Source organism: Prionailurus viverrinus, chromosome C1, assembly GCF_022837055.1.
Source record: "Prionailurus viverrinus isolate Anna chromosome C1, UM_Priviv_1.0, whole genome shotgun sequence".
Classification (NCBI taxonomy): domain Eukaryota; kingdom Metazoa; phylum Chordata; class Mammalia; order Carnivora; family Felidae; genus Prionailurus; species Prionailurus viverrinus.
Window position 1 is genome coordinate 62511883 of NC_062568.1, and position 16889 is coordinate 62528771.

A 16889-nucleotide genomic window follows, 5' to 3' on the forward strand; every position below is an offset into this window, starting at 1 on the left:
GATTCAATCTGAGACTTATTCCACAACAATAAAAATGGCTATTTCCTGAGCCTCTCACACTGTGCTAGGGATATCGCACAATGTTTCTTACTTCACAAGCACTGGATTTTAAAAACCTGTAAGAGGTTTTTGAAGAGTTTCAGGTAAAGGAAAAGGCTCAGGTCATATGTCACCTACCAGTGCCCCACTGCTGAGTAGAATCATGAAGACAATGAAGGTTTCAAACCAGTTGTGCTCCACTATCTTATAGCAAGTTTTTCTCAAGTTCCACCAGAGTTTTCCTTTGCCTTCTTCTATGCTTATCTGACAACACTTGAACTTCCGTACACAGTCTACAATAAGTCAAAGTAGATGAAGAAAAGAGAATTACTCTTGGATTATGTACCTTTGTGTTGGTGGGAACCTCTTCTAAATTATTACCTGATACATTGTACATAACTATTTTTTAAAGATGGCTTCCACTCATGCAAACAGAAGTCTTCTGTATAGTTTTTAAATCATTCATTCAAAAATACTTTTTATGTTTATGTGATTATTATAATGGGTTATAGTACATCATAAAAACATATAGAAAAACAGAAGGAAAAATAAAATCACCGAAAGTTGATATTTCCATCTTATCATCTTATGAGTGTGATTCCACTTATATATGGACATTTGAATTCTAAGTAGTTCATTTCATGGCATAAAATATACATTTTGCTTTTTTTTTTTTACAAATAAATAGAACTGTGAAAGTTTTCAAAATACTTCTCTAAATAAGATTACCAGACTTAACCAGAATCCATAAAATTATTGCACTATTATTGAATATGTTGCTTTAATTCTGGCTATCATCAGCAACAATGCCATAAACACCTTTGTGTAATTTGTGTATATAAACATACTGAGTTATAGTTTATCAAGGCTTGTCAACAAATATTTATTGAATATCTGCAGCATTCAAGGAATTGTACTGGACAAATTACAATACTAGAATGTGTAAACATAGCTTTTCTTTAACAAAAAGTGTGCATTTTAAGTACAGGAGTTTTGCTCACAAATTCTATAGTCACAGAAAATAAATAATATCACAAATTAAATAAAGTGTGAGAACTGATCGGTCAGACTAATTTTTGATATTGAGCTTTGTAGACAAAATGAATTTTGGGTTAGACTTTGAGGGATAGGTAAGAATCAGGTTTGGTACAGGAGCTGTAAAAGAATGGAGAAACAATGGCATCAATAAAACTTAATAATAGACCTAGAAGTTGCATAAAGGAGACAGTTAGGAGTCAATCTAAAAAAGGGACCTGAATGAGTCAGTTGGAGAATTTAGATTTTATATGCTGTCTATGAGTAAAACATTGAAGGATTTATTTGGGAGTTATGAAGATGGACATGGTAAGAACATGGGTGTAGAATGATCTCTACCTATACAAGGGACTGAATGGATAGAAGAAAGAAGTTTAAATTCAATCAACTGAACACTAAGAAAGTAAAAACAAGGTAAGCGTGGTGATGGTGGTCAGGAATCAGGAAATAAGGCGGAGTGATGGGATCTGACAGCACACACACAGCAGGATGCTGGGGCGTGGGAGACAGATGAGTCATGACATAGGGTTTTAACCAGGAAGAGGGCTCTGGATCAATGAATAGAAAAATGGAAACCTCATCTTGAAAAGAGCAGATATTTTACTGTATAGATATTTATCAGATGCTACTTTATAATGCCAGCCAGCCAGATCATAGCCTTTGTTTCATGAAAATTTAATGATGCACATTGTTATTTAGCCTCTCAACTAAGAAATAAATAGCATTATATTTGTTGTTTCTTTGAGGGCAAGATCTTTTTCATATTTCTGTTTCTCAAAAGATCAAGCAGATTTACATGACCTGAAAATATTCATTGTAATAAAGTAAATGGAACTAAATGTAGGTGTTGTTTTTTTTTTCTCTAAAGAGAATATGAGATGAAAAAAACCAGTTTAACAGAAAAAGACTGATTTTAGTGGGAATGATAAATGCCGAATTTGAGACATTGGCTTATTTCTGAGAAAAAAGGAAGAAAATGGGATAAGGAAGGAGAATAAAATGGGTCTAGTCTGTATCTGTTTTATTCTTAAATAAAAAGTCTTAAGCAAATATGATAACAGTATTCAAATTGTTAACGTTGGTTGGTGGGCATCTATATATTATTTATCATTTTCTACAATGTGAAGTTACTCTATATTCTATATAGAACATATTTCATAATATTTCATATTTAAATGTTTTTAAGCTTCACAAATGACAAATGTGGAGAGTATCATAGTTATTATTCCATAATTACATATTATTTCCTTATTATTGCAATATATATGCATATATTGTAATTCAAAAAATAAGCTAATTGTCTGGTAAAGAGTAAAAACTAATGCCACAGAAATTATGTTTGTGAAATACCACTTGAATTATTGTGAATTTTCACAATAATTGAATGTTTTGTGAAGTCATATATTTTTTTCATAATGAAGTAACACTGGAACGTATGCAGACTTTTTGGAGAAAAATAGCAAAAGGTGACTTCCCTCATAACGTATGCTGAACAAATAGCCCTCCCTCTGAAGTTATTTAAAAATTGACAATTAATATTTAAGTATTTATTTTTACCAATGCATATAAGTCCCAAATCAATAGGTATATGCAACATAATCTTCTGTAATACACCTTGAAAGAATCCAACATAGATTGTGATTTCTAATGTCTGTGTAATTACATATACTAAAAATTAGCTTAAAGTTTAAATTAAAATAGCTTTAATGTTATTTTTTTTAATGTTTATTTATTGTGAGAGAGAGAATGCGCATATGCATGCATGGGGGTGTGGGAGCTGGGTGGAGGCGAGAGAGCCAAAGAGAGAGGAGAGAGCAGCCCAGGCAGGTCCCACCCTGTCAGTGCAGAGCCTGATGCAGGGCTCTATCTCATGAACTGTGAGATCATGACCATGAGCCAAAATCAAGACTCAGAAGCTTAACCAACTGAACCAGGCAGGCGTTCTAGTTTTAGTGTTCTTAATGTAAGCGCGCATAACCCAAATGAGACACATTTGGAATTAGTTGTAACAAAATTGCATTACTAGTAACAATTTGAGGCAGTCACTATTTTTAAAACAAATTTTTACTTAAGCAATTACAATATAGTATTGATTTGAGGCTAAGACATGGCATGCATTATTAAATAGCTGTTAACTAAAAAGTGAGTTAAACATGAAGTGATTTCCAGGGTTTTAGAGAAACGTTTCTGTACCTACAATAGAAATTTATATAAGAAAGGTGAAGAATTTCATATCTTGTGTTATTGTACTAATTTTTCTGCCTCTTTGTATCATTGGTGGTGCATTCCCTCACACTCTGGACTGGCCAGGTAACTTTGCTTTTGTGAACGGGACAGGAGCAAACCTGACATAAGAGGAGGCTTGACCAGTCCTTGGCAGGTTTCCTCTCTTGTTCTTGTGCCTTCACCACTAGAACATACCTGGCCACTATGTGGAGAACGAGATGAGTGGAGCGGAGCTAAGGCAGCCCAACAGTCCGTCTAAGACCTCAGGTTTGGAAGAGAGCCTATCCAAGATCAGCAAAATCATCTAGCTGGCCTTGGACTTGTGAGCAAAAGTATGTTTTTTGGTTAAATGCTAAGAAGTTTTGGGCTGTTTGATATATAGCATTACTGTTCAGAAAATAACTGATTCATACTTCAAATAACATAATTTTAGCTTTTTTCAGAAAATCCTCTTGGTATGCCCCAGTGGCATGGTGCCTCATATTATATAACTCAATATATTTTGGCACTTCATTATCTGTTATCTGCTAACATTCGGAACTAATAAGAAATTGACCTTGACAGATGCAAGTAACCATTAATCATGGACAGTTTTAAATATATACTTATCAATTAGTACCCATTGTAAACTGATAAAACAGTGCACAATAAATTACTTCTTTGACTTAAAATTTGTTTCCTTTAATTTTTTTTTTTAAAGCTAAAGAGAGATATGTTTGATTTGGCTTTCTCCCTGATTAGATATTCTAGAAGGCTACCAAAACACCCATAGACTTAGGAGCATTTCTTAGTTGAACAGGATGCACAAATATAAGCATGTCTGATTACATAAACTAAATCTTACCTTTCAAAAACGTATCTTTGTTTTGATACAGAAAAAGAAAAAAATCAAACAAGTAAATGAACAGCTACTAGATAGATATAAATGATTGGAGGGTGGAGAGAGAGGCTGGTAAGGGAGGTCCAATGAGCTCATATGCATGGTTCCACTTACCTTCTGTGAAACAGGCTTCAGGTTCAAGGGATTCTTCGGGTTCTACCTCAGGTTGCTCACCCTCAGCGGGAGCTCCTATATCAACTGTGCTGCCTTCAGATGAACTAGTTGCATTTAGCTTCTGAAAATCAATTCCACAGAAAAGCTTTTAAAATATTTTCTTTAATCTATAATATAAAAATTCAAAAGGTGTGCCCTCAAGTCTTCTGTATGCATTTCCTTGATCTGTAATTTAAGAATATCTTAAACATAATGCCAGTCCGCTTTAGTAGAGGTGGGGGTCACAAGATTAGAGGTAGCACCACACCAGATTTTTTTTCTTTAAAAATATGGTGCTAACAACTTAAGTAATTTTTGATTAAGCACACATGTAGAGATACTGAAACAAAATCCTGGAGAGAGCTTATGTAAGCCACCAGAGTCACATGGTCATCTGTGATCTTGCTTTTGTAAATTAGCTTGCAAATGGTATAGTTTGTTTTATTCTAAAATTGTGACCCAACCAACGAAAGCTGCACAAGTGTATTTTCATGTCAAATACAGAAAAGATTTGATCAAATGCACATAAACAGCAACAATCTAAATTTATCCACTTTTCATTGACATGAAAACATATACCACTAGTTGTTATTAAATATATTCTATAGTTTTTTTACTCAGAAAAGAGCAGCACATTGTTAGCTTTATAGCAAGAGCTGGTATTTTGCATTCTCTTTGGCCAATGCACTCCTGAGTTTCATTGTGCATTTGGAAACTACTTGTTACTCTGGCACTCTCACCTGTCCTGTTAATACAGGGAGAAATGAATCTCTGGTAGTCATTTTGGTTTCCTTTAGGCTACATCAAATACCACCAAAAGAAAAATATAATAGGAAGAAGTTGTTTTAAATCTTGAAATCCACCAAACTTTAGTCAGGTTAGGGTGTTCAAAGGATCAGCATAAAGGAAGGTATCCCAGTCTTTAATCTGGTCTTAAAATGCTGCAGGAATGACACAGGGCCAGGTATGAGTGCCACATGGAATCAGAGTAGTTTGGGCCATAGCATTCTCGGACCTGTTACAATGTTATTACCATTAGTGCATAACATTAGGAAATGGCTGAGCTGATAAGAGCTACTTTATAAAGGGGATGAGGTAAGCACATGATAAAATGCACATTGAAGTATGTTAAATTACTATAAAATGGGTATTGTAGTCAGTACTAGAGATACTCTACTCATATTTGAGCTAAGGATTATATGGATTTGCCCCAGGAAGATGGTTCCTTTAATTTATGAAAATAATTTTCTTTATACAAAATATTTTCTTGGCATGGCGATGCTCATGAATTACAACTACTTACATGTGATACATATGAGATTGAAAATGCTTTTGTGTAATTTAACAATATCAATGATAGAAGCATAAATATTAGATGTGAGTCTATCTTCTTAGAACTGTTTCAGGATTGTTTTTTAATTTGACCAAAACATTAAATCAAGTATTATATATTATAAAATGCTTGAAATTTGTTGAATTCTTTTTCTGCTCACCAAATGTGTCACAATACTAAACAGATAATCATGATATCTTTGTCCTTACAATTGGAATATATTTTGGTTTAAGATGACATGGCAAAGTGGGAATATTTATTGCACATATTTTAATTCTTTACACTGCATATAATTTCCTATCTTTGTCTTTTGGCTTTGATAAGTATAGTTCTGTTTATATACAATTGACTAAGAAATGACCAAATTATTGTCTCATTCCAATCCATCTGATTCACATAAAATTGTTACGTATTAGGGACCTAAAGATACTGATCTTATCATTTGTAAGATGTTGAAACATGACATAGATAATCAGAAAAACTGAAGCTTAGTCAGAACTGATCTAACTACAGACAGCCCACAATAAGAAATGGAATACATTCCTTTTAGGAAAAAGGATAACACTGTAAATACAGACTGGGGAAAGACCTAGGGATGAGCCCAAGGGAAAAAGGAAGATCCATATTCAGGGTACTCCACACATGAGTGAGTGACTGTACTGCTGTCTACATTAGTGCTGGGTATGTCACAGGTACTCAATAAGTATTGTTTAAAAAATGAATGAATGAATAGACTTCTCCATAACAAAATGAAGATTAGGTCTTGACAGTGATTGGAAGAAGTCATCAGATAAATTCCAGTGGATCTTGGTTTGAAATGTTTCAGAGGATCCCTGTAACATAAACTATCACTTCTTTCATTTAGTGCAGTTCCTTAGTACTGATATAGAAGTAACATCTTTTTACTGAACTAAATATTTGTGTATTTAAAGGTCAGGTTACTAGTTTTTCATAAGTGCAACATGAAAGTGTTTTGTCTCTAGAAGATGTATATAACCAGACATAATCGTCTGAAGCAAAGATACTACTTTTGCCATTTTTGTGTCCCTAGTACCTATCACCAATGTTTGTGTTTAATAGATGTTTGTTGCATAAATGAATAAATAAACAGTGCATGGACTCTTTTATTCTGTCAGTAACTACTTCTGACATCTCCTAGTAAATACTTTCACATCAAGGGAATACAAATAATATTCACACTTATGTGCAGAATAACACAAATCCTTTAAGATTCTGAATTGTGTAAATAATGGCCAGCAACTTTTAGAATTAGGAGTGCTGTCTCAACATCAGGCTTTCAATTATTCAGGCCTAAAATGTGTATATGAAGAAACTATAGTTTAACTCTGGAATTAGTAAACTAATACTGAATCATTCTGATAATGTTTTCCTTCTTTTGACTCGACGATGTAAGTGGATCTGCAGTCCCACTGGTGAACGGAACCTTTTTAAGGAGAGGCAATCTCATCCTTCTCCATCTTCCCTCTGATGTGGACCAGCATGGGGTCCACCCGTCACATGCATTACTTCACCTGGCTTACAAATAAAGAATCTAAACTGTACATTATTCCTCAACTTCAACCAATCCAGAGTCTATTTAGAGAAAGAAATGTGGCTTTGATTATCTTGCCAAAAGTTATAGTGAGTCAGTAGCTGGACTCTACATCTTCTGTACCCCATTTTATCAGAATTTTCTAGAGAATATTTTGATGATTCATAAGGAAAACCAACCTTTATCAATGTAAAATATTTAGTAGACGTGATACATACTTAAATGTTGTAGGTTCAAGATAGTGCTTGTGATATTACTGATTCCTAAGTTTCATGACTATGAAATTAGTATTAGTTCAATTTATATTTACATTCTTATAAGTATTAGTGTAGAGTAGAACTAAATACTCATTGGAATATTAAATGAACAAAAAGTTTTCTTTCAACAATAGTACTGAGATGTAGGCAAGAAACTGTGATTTATAAAGTCTTTCTTGATAACATCAATTCAATGGCTTTCTTAAAATTACGTAAGAGGCAAATATCATAATATAAAGTATGTTGACTAACAGTTAAAATGTGTAAAGAGTCCATAAAAATGAAAGGAACCAAACTAAGACTATAAAACTCTTCAGCTTCAGATATGGTCATAATTACAATAAATCCTAACTATGGTACAAATTCATTAAATAGAACTGTCAAATATACATCATTATATGGAATGATTAGAACTCATGTACTTAAGAATTTTCAAATAAAAATTGCTTTTAAATGCTCCAAACTAGGCATCATCTACTGCAAAATGCCATATGAGTAAGAGACCAGAATATGAATTGGCTAGGAATAGAACCAGTTCTATACTTTCAAGTTCTATACTTGACAAGTTTTATATTAAAACTTGTAAAATTTGGTTGTTTAGGTTCCCTTTTTATTTTTTGTTCTTATTTTTCAGGAAATAAATGAACTGAATAGTATTATTAGGATACCCTGCCTAGTTACATTTAAACAAAATGTGATGTACTCTAATATCAGGATCAAAGAGATCAAACAGGAATAGCCAATCGTTACTTGCTATGAGTAGCATAGGCAATAATTTACTTTCAGGTGGAAATAGTACTTGAACATTTATTTTAATGAAAACCTCATATTACAGGGCTCTTCCCATTGAAAATCTTCTGTATTTTTGTAGGAGTTAAGCTGGACAGAATCATATTTTGCTAAATTATCTAATAAATAAATATCAAAGTACATAATACTGCATTTTGTATTTTTAAACATTATATCTCTTTTACTTTCCATATCATTGATAAATTACTATTAAACATTGGTGTGCCAAACTACTAGTCTTTCTTTCAGAAAGTAAAATTACTTTTAAAAATAATTAATCACGGGGCACCTGGGTGGCTCAGTTGGTTAACAACTGACTCCTGATTTCTGCTCAAGTCATGATCTCACGGTTCATGAGACTGAGCCCCATGTCTGGTTCTGTGCTGACAGGGTGGAACTTGCTTGGGATTCTCTCCTTCTTTTTCTCTGTCCCTCCTCTGCTCTCTCTCTCTCTCTCTCTCTCTCTCTCAAAATAAATAAATAAAAAACTTAAAAAAATCACAACAGAAAAAGGGAGAGAAAACTTGCTATTTTTTCATAGGCACACTTGTTTCTCATTATAAAATTGAGATACATTTTTAAGAAAATATAATTAGTAAGATTGTATATAATTTAGAAAAAGATGTATATTCTACTCTGATTCAATGAAAGGAATTGGGATTTTAGAGAAAGAAATAGCCTCAAACATAGCTTAAATCAAACATTTCATATTTAAAGATTTTGGCCCCCAAAAACGGCGATCCTTTGTTCCACATGGATCTTAATTAGAATTTATATTTAAGGAGCTCTGGGTTATTTTCTGTGACAAACCTTAACACTATTATGACACTTTCATGAAAGTTATAATCGTTCTTGCTTTGGAATAAGCTTAAGGCCAAAGTGGCACCTTAATACCAAAAAGGGACGTTGTTGTCTTAATGAGGAAGATGGCAAAATCAAAAGTATCATTAGCATTATACTACATTACCCAGAGATTATTTTTGTCTTTATAAAGGATACATTACACAATTTTCTAAACCATAAATTGGATTTTAAATATCCTTCTTGGTGTGGCAAAAGTAACCCTTATATCATGCTGGCCTACCCCTCAACAGATATAGAGTGCCCCAAAGACACACACGTTTGGCCCATTTTGTTTTTACATGAAGGGCATTAAGAGCCTTTTTCTCCCTTAATTACTATCCTACTGGAAAACTTTCCCTTGAGGACTAAATATTCTCCAGGAGAAAATAATACATGGGTTCTTACTGTACCTATCCCCCCAGACCTCTCTCACACCCTCTTTTTCCCTCTTCCCACCCCTTGAACTGGAAACTAGGATACTTTTTTTAGGGAGCAGACAATGTTTCCTGAGAGAGGATAAGAGACATATTCAAGGAAATTGAAAATGATAATAATGTGAGAGCTAAGAATAAATGGAGTCAATTTAAACTGGTTTCTGCCTACTTTGTGTTCCACCATACGTACTCCAGTTAAATCTCCTAAATAAACCAATAGGTAATATATCTGATTATCACTTTCCTTGTATGCCTGTTTATATAAGAACTTGATGAATGGGATAGTCAGAAAATAAGGAAACTAACCTTCCCTTTTCCCAAGAAACTGGGAAAAACAAGCCATTATCATAAGGAGTCAAATCCCACATTTTCCTGAAGAATGAATACATTATAGGACAAAAAAAAAATCTCTCTAGTCTCTGTGTATATGTGTATCTGTGTTTCATTGTGAGCAACTACATCTCTTGGATCCCATGTCACATCATTCCTCCAATATTTAAAGCATTACCTTCCATGAGTCTAGAGTGCCAAAGACTGAATATTTTGTTCCAATGTATAAAAGAATGCTACAAGAATGACATAATCATTGCTCCTTTCCAAAGAGCCAAATATGCTTATGGTAGGTTTGTTCTAAAGTTAATGGCAGAATAGGAAACTGCACCTAAATGACAAAATATTTAATTAATATTTCTGGAAAAATAATAAAATTGCACTAAGCAATTTTGTTAACATATTTGAGCACAAAACTATGATTTCAACATTAGGAAATGCAAAGGTCCACCTAATGGACCCCAAAGAGGGTTATACTCATTGCCATGGTCACATGACAAGGAAGGTCCTATCATTCCAAAACACTGAAAGAGCTCACAATGATTCTCTACCTATATAAGAGTTTGCAGTGCATGATATATTTAAATAATATTCTTCAGGAGAAAGTTTCCCAGCAGGTTTGGGTGAAATAGAGGGGGAAAAAAGAACCGAAAAGGACAGAGGAACAACAGAATGAAGAAGTTGGATTCCAGATCTATTTTCGGATGAACACATCACCTAAAAGATGATCATCTTACTTTTAAATTTTTTTTGGTGTACAAAAGGCATTTATTTCCTTTTCTTTCAGTCTTAGGAGTTTTAGGGGTAAATATCAACAGAATCTCCCAGGGAATCATATTCTAAATTTAAAACACTTTGGTCAATTGCTAAATAAAGCAATGCCATTTTCTTTAAAATGAAGCAGATAAAAATTATACCCATGCTGCTAGCAGCCAAAATAGAAACATTCCAATTCATTTACATTATTGTCACATTAAAATACCTTTTAGGCAGTTTGCACGTGAATAAGGAATTGCTTTGATTTGCAGATTACCCTTCAGAAAAATTTAATATGACACTGAACAAAAATTACGAACAAAGTACACCCACTGAGGCTATATTAAAAAAAAAACAGGGGAGAGAAAGCTTTTCTGCAAGTTTTTCAAAGAGCACCTACATTTCTCCTATAAGCCCTTAGCACGTTCAAAACCGTAGCATTAAATGGAAACTAAATAATCCATTAAGGCATGCACTTTTACTTTTCACTGAATATAGTTTCTATTAAAATCTATGTAAGAAGATTAGCAACTAAATCATTTCTTTTAAAGTTAGGGTTGCCAGACTTGCCTGACCATGCTTTATATGACTCAGCATAAGAGCAGCTGTGCATATTTTTATTTTACTGCCAATGGATGGGCAAGGAATGTAGCTGAGTAACATGCAGGCCAGTCAAAATTCATTTAGAAACTGATTATAGTTATATATGTACAACTTGCTTGGGTAACCTGGGTAAAAGTGATGGCACGAGCCTCTGTCTGGTTAAAAAACACCAGAGCTGCACTCTTGATGGCTCCAGCTTGGTTTTACCCCTGTGAGAAGTAAGAATGGTAAGCAGTGAAGGTCACTATATTACACTAGTAAATTTCACTTTGAAAAATAATCATTCAAGCATGGCTTCAACATTATTAAAACACTAAAAGACAAATCAATCATTCGAAATCACAAACTATGAAAGGAATTACATTAAATACAGCCAAATAACGTTGAGTTCAAGTATACATGATTATAACATTGTATACGCCATAGAGAAAATACAAAAAGCTATCAAGGAATCACACAGCTTTGTCAAAGACATCAAAGAGGATTTAGTTCAAACTCCTAAACAACCTCCGAGTCTACTTGGTTCATCTGTCCTATAAAAAGGGATTCACCTAGGCATTCCAAAGATTTTTTAAAGTGCCCCATTTTCCCCCTTAATTTAAAAAAATTATTTAGAAAAGAAATCCATAAACTTCATACCATTTCTTACTACTATACATGTGATATTTAACAGCACAACCCCATCCCACCAGTTAAGAAAATGACCAGACAAAAATAATTAGAAGACAGAACACTAAACAGAGATTTCAGGTAGGAATATTTGGAATTCTTGGATAATTCTCTCAAATCTCGTTTAGTTTCTAGTGTAGAGCTACTAGGTTAGATACCAAAGTTGAAAACCTGCACATTTCTCTTCCCAGACTACTTCTATCTAACGACTGAATCTTTCATTAGTTTGTATTTAGCAAGTTTGATATAAAGACAGAATCGAAAATTTCTCAAGTAATAAAACTTAACAACCAGGTAACAATCTCTATGGTGGGAAGGAATCAAGAGGACTCCACAGCTAAGGCAATACAATAATTCTATTTCCAACCGGCAGATCAGTCTCTTCCTCCAATTCCAAAGTACTGACTTCACATATATTATTTTGGAATACTTAATTCAAACAGAAAACAAATGGAAAAGCTTAACGGTGACTGGAAAGAGAGCTTCCATTTTCCTACTATACACCCCACCTGACTGGACATTCCTCCTATGTTGAACATAATGGTTTGAGGTGAGACATGAATATACGCTCTTTTGGAGAAGCCTGAGGCTTTAAAATTTCTGAAAATTAAGAAGACTCGCTGTCAAGATATTCAAACTTAGCCAAAAGTTTAAACTGACTGGTGGCTTTAACATTTGACTCTTCATAATTTCTTCTTAGTTTATATGACACCCTAAAATTAAACATACATAAAAGGAAAAATTGACTTCCCTTACTGTAAGGGAAATGTTGAGCATTTGGTATGATGTCAAGATAACAAGAGGGGAATATACAGTAAAATTTAATGACCCAATTCTATTTTCTAAATGCTGACCTCAATTTCTGGTAATATACAATACCAGAAATTAGGCCCCACCCTTTCCTTCAGCATAATCCAACCAACTATGCTTACCCCAAATTTTATTAATATATACATATGGTTATTGTTAAATTTAAAAATAATGACCTTATTAGTAAACATCTGAGTCCAACCAGTTATAGCAATTTGTTGCCTCAGGCTACAAAGTTTTCCCTTGAATCTCATCACTTATTTTGTGAAACTAGGAGCTATGGCATTGTTACTTACATGTTAATTTTACTACCTATATTTAAATTTTCTCTGGATTTCATGTTTAACATCTACTTCTACCTAATGACTGAATTAGCAGTACTACCTGTCTTATAAGCAAGAAAGAATGAAAAATAGCATATTCTTCAGTGATTTTACGTGATCCACATGCAAATACTGATGGAAATAGCTAAGGTTTCCTTCATAGAAATATATTTTTGTTCATAATTTTATTAACTAATGTCTAATTTTTGTGACTGTTATGCTACTTAAAGTTTATCCTTCAGGGCCTCAAACTCCCCAGTTATCTATCTTTCTTAGAATGAAGACAGTACTAGAGGTCTTTCTCTTCTCTGTCAATCAATTCAAATGGCAAGAAAGGATGAATCTTTGTTTTTGGCTGTTATTTTTATGTTTACTCAAGCTTTAATCACTGGGAATTCTGTTTTCATTTTAGTATGGTTAAACAATTAAACACTAAGGGTTTAAATTCTTTCTTCTCTTTATTCTCAACCCTGTGCTTATTAACCTATAAACAAACTAAAAGCACACTCTGGTACTCATACTCTTCTAGGAAATCAAAGAATACTTTAAACTGCCAAGATGCTTAATATAAATTGGTAAGTTCAGAATTTTACATTCTCTAATGTATCATGGCATATTGTTTGTGTAGACACCATGCACTGGTTCAGTAAGGTTAAACACACTTTCAGCATGATTCTTCATCACTACCTTCACTTCCTTAAAAAAACATTTACTTCAGAAACATGAACCTATATGTAAATATCAAGTCAAGATCCCAATCAGATTTTTCATAAATAAAAATATCTGTGCAAACTAAGTAAGATCACATTTTAAGAAGTGTTTCATAAAAGCCAAGTGAGAATTAGAACTGCCCTCTCGCCAAGTATTTTTCTAGTATGTACCAAAAAACACCATTGTGGGAGAATTACAAGGAAGAAAGTGAATAAATGAAGGCACTTTCACAAATCTAAGATTATTTTTTTAAATTAGAAAAATTCATATTAGTCTGCATATTCATATTATTAAGAATCCAAAATGGTGAATATTTGAGAAAATGAGTCAGCATACCATTTGTCTAGCTACATTTTAATCTGTCATCAACTTATCTATCACCAACTTTGCCAAAGAAAGGGTATCAATAGACATTTTCTATTTTCTTACAGAGATGAAACATAACCTTAAAGTAGTCTCATAGTTTAAAGCATACATTATGTCAAAACATCTTTTTATTTAAAAATTCCTACCTCTTTGCTTTCCTCCATATCTGACTCACTGCTGAATTCTTCAGTATTTAAATTTTCAAAGTCGGACTCTCCGACAGCAATTGGTACAGTCACAGTGAGGCTGGGATTGTTTATGAATGACATATAATCACTTTCATCCACAACATATTTTTCGACACTGCTGCCTATGCCACTGGTAGTTCCATTTCCATCTTTGAGATAATTGAGATCTTTGCCTATTTCTATAGTGGTATGGTTGGAAATACAGCTGTCTTTTTTGTTATTTAGATCTTCAAGAGGTTTAATTTCATCTAAAGCCTTTTGCTTTCTAACAAAGGCTTTCTGAATAAATTCACGTAGTTTTCTCTTAACATAATCAATTCCTTTCTGCATCCTTCCCACAGCAATCTGGAGATTGTTCATTTCATTATCATCATCAGTGGCGGCAAGGTTGTCAGAACTGAACGAACTCAAGAGCAAGGCCAGGAAGAGGTTCAGAACCTGAACACAACAGGAAAATAGGTGATCAAAACATTGTGTTGTTTCAGTTGCTCTTAACTATAAATTTTCCAAAATTACTCTTACATCTCATTTTTTTTTTTTACTATAGGTATTCCTTTTAGTTTATGATAAACTATTCTGGAAAAGGTGAATGGAATAAATACCTGGCCAATATCAAGCAATACTGTTAACACTATTTCCTTTTCAGTCATTGCAAAATTACTGAAACCACTATTATATGAAACTTCTAAATGAAGTTCAGTTCCAAAGGAGAAATCTTAGTTATCTAGATAACCATACAGTGAATAAGGAAAAAAAAAGTTTTATTTGGGATGCTAAGTATTTTCCCCATGTGACCTGGATTTTCCAGGACACTGATAATTTATTATAATTTTATTCCTAAAACCAAAGATGATTCCATAAACATGATTTTATTTTTATGTGTTTGTACCAATTTTTGCACGTAGATAACTTACCAAATTAGAAAAAAATATATAACTATCGCTAAATCAAAAGCCACAGTTTTGATTCAGAAAATCTTGGTCACTAGATCTATAAAATGGCTGAAATACTATACAAAATAGTTATTATATGATAATAATGATGTTAACATCGACTTATGATGGTGGAATCAAGGTATTACCTTGAACAAGATTACTAATTAATCTGTAACTTGAGTCTCCAAAAATAAGCCCATCTGGTATGAGAGAGTAAAAAGATTAGTGACTATAAACCTATTTACGTACTCAACAAGTATAATTTACTAAGGGATAGCGTATTCAGATGGGACAAGGCCAAGCTGTAAGTTTTTTCCAGGATTTGATTGATAATGTTTATGAGTCTCTGATTACTCAAGCATATAGAGTAAAAAAAGGATATAGTAGTAAAGGGAGCCAAAGACAAAATGTAAATAATAAAGAAGATGAGTCCTAGAAAAGATTTCAAGGAAAACTACAATGAAAAGGAGGCAGCATCCTTGGTCCATTCCTACCTTTCCAATAAGCTAATAAGGCCTACAACTCCTTTGATATCCAGTTACACGTTAGTACAACCAATGGTAGTAAGAAATGTAAAAATTTGTAAGATCCAATAACGACTTCAGATAAGCTGTGAGTCTATCTTGACATCTCTCAATGGCTACACCATGGCTGCTGATATTCATACTAAGGCCTACTCCTTTACTTCAAGAATTTACCAATAAAGTTATATTTTAATGTGCTTTGCTTTTGGATTTATTACTTGGATGAAAGATAGATGAAAGAAAAAAATGCTACATTTTGGTTTTTATCCATAATAAAAGTGAATTTTGGTGTCATAATTGTTTTCTAGATTTGATTTCTGAAGGTTTATTAATGAACTGTCTTTGTCTATTAGGACATTTTTTCTTGATATGTATCAATCAACTCTCCAGAGTGAGATCCAACTTGTATTTTCTCTTCAAAGTACTGAGAAAATGTTACAGAGTACCGTTATAGCTATATATGGCCCACTCCCGTTTCTTGTTAGGAGGGTGGGGCAGTCTGTGGCCCCACCTCTGTCTTGCCTTTGGACCAGGCATCACAATGATTCCTGACACCTGTGGTGGAACACCATAAGAAGTTTATGTGAGTTCAAATGGCGTTCTATCAGTTCGCCTTTGGGGGACTTTTTTCTCTTTAGTGAGGATGAAAAGTAAAAATTATAGGAGGCAGTGCATCAAGTCATTCTGCCTTGTTTAAGCAAATGTAATCTGAACACATTTCCTTACTGGTGGCAAACATGACAGATATTATTACTACCTTAGTTACTCCAGAAATATATCCAGGATATGACAAAAGAAGAAACTTTTAAAGCTGATGGTAAAAAAAGAAAGGAGAGCCTTTAATTTTTTCCTTAAAGGTACAGGATTTAAATTTATGTATGTAGATGGAAATGATTATTTTATAGACTATATCTCTTTATTCATATATAGTAATATATGTTTATATGAAATGTCATCATAGGTATAAATACTTCTGAAATTCTCTTCTCAACTTGAATCTTCTGTACAATTACATGTCAGATTTGTCTTATTTCAGTAAATTAATAATTTATATGGGATACCCATCTGTATATACACATATATTTGAAATCAAATTAAATCTATAATACAAACTTATGACTTTTATTTCTGTT

General features: G+C 33.2%; 1 protein-coding gene across 1 annotated transcript in view; it reads right to left on the reverse strand.

Moving 5' to 3' along the window:
- The window catches only part of LOC125172503 (sodium channel protein type 2 subunit alpha-like), an 87879-nt gene that overhangs the window by 20100 nt on the left and 50890 nt on the right, over positions 1–16889 (reverse strand). Inside the window, exons 17-19 of the mRNA XM_047870696.1 lie at positions 14256–14735; positions 4295–4415; positions 178–332 (exon numbers count right to left, since the gene is read on the reverse strand). Of these exons, the coding sequence (XP_047726652.1) occupies positions 178–332; positions 4295–4415; positions 14256–14735 (756 nt within the window). The remainder of the gene's footprint in view (positions 1–177; positions 333–4294; positions 4416–14255; positions 14736–16889) is intronic.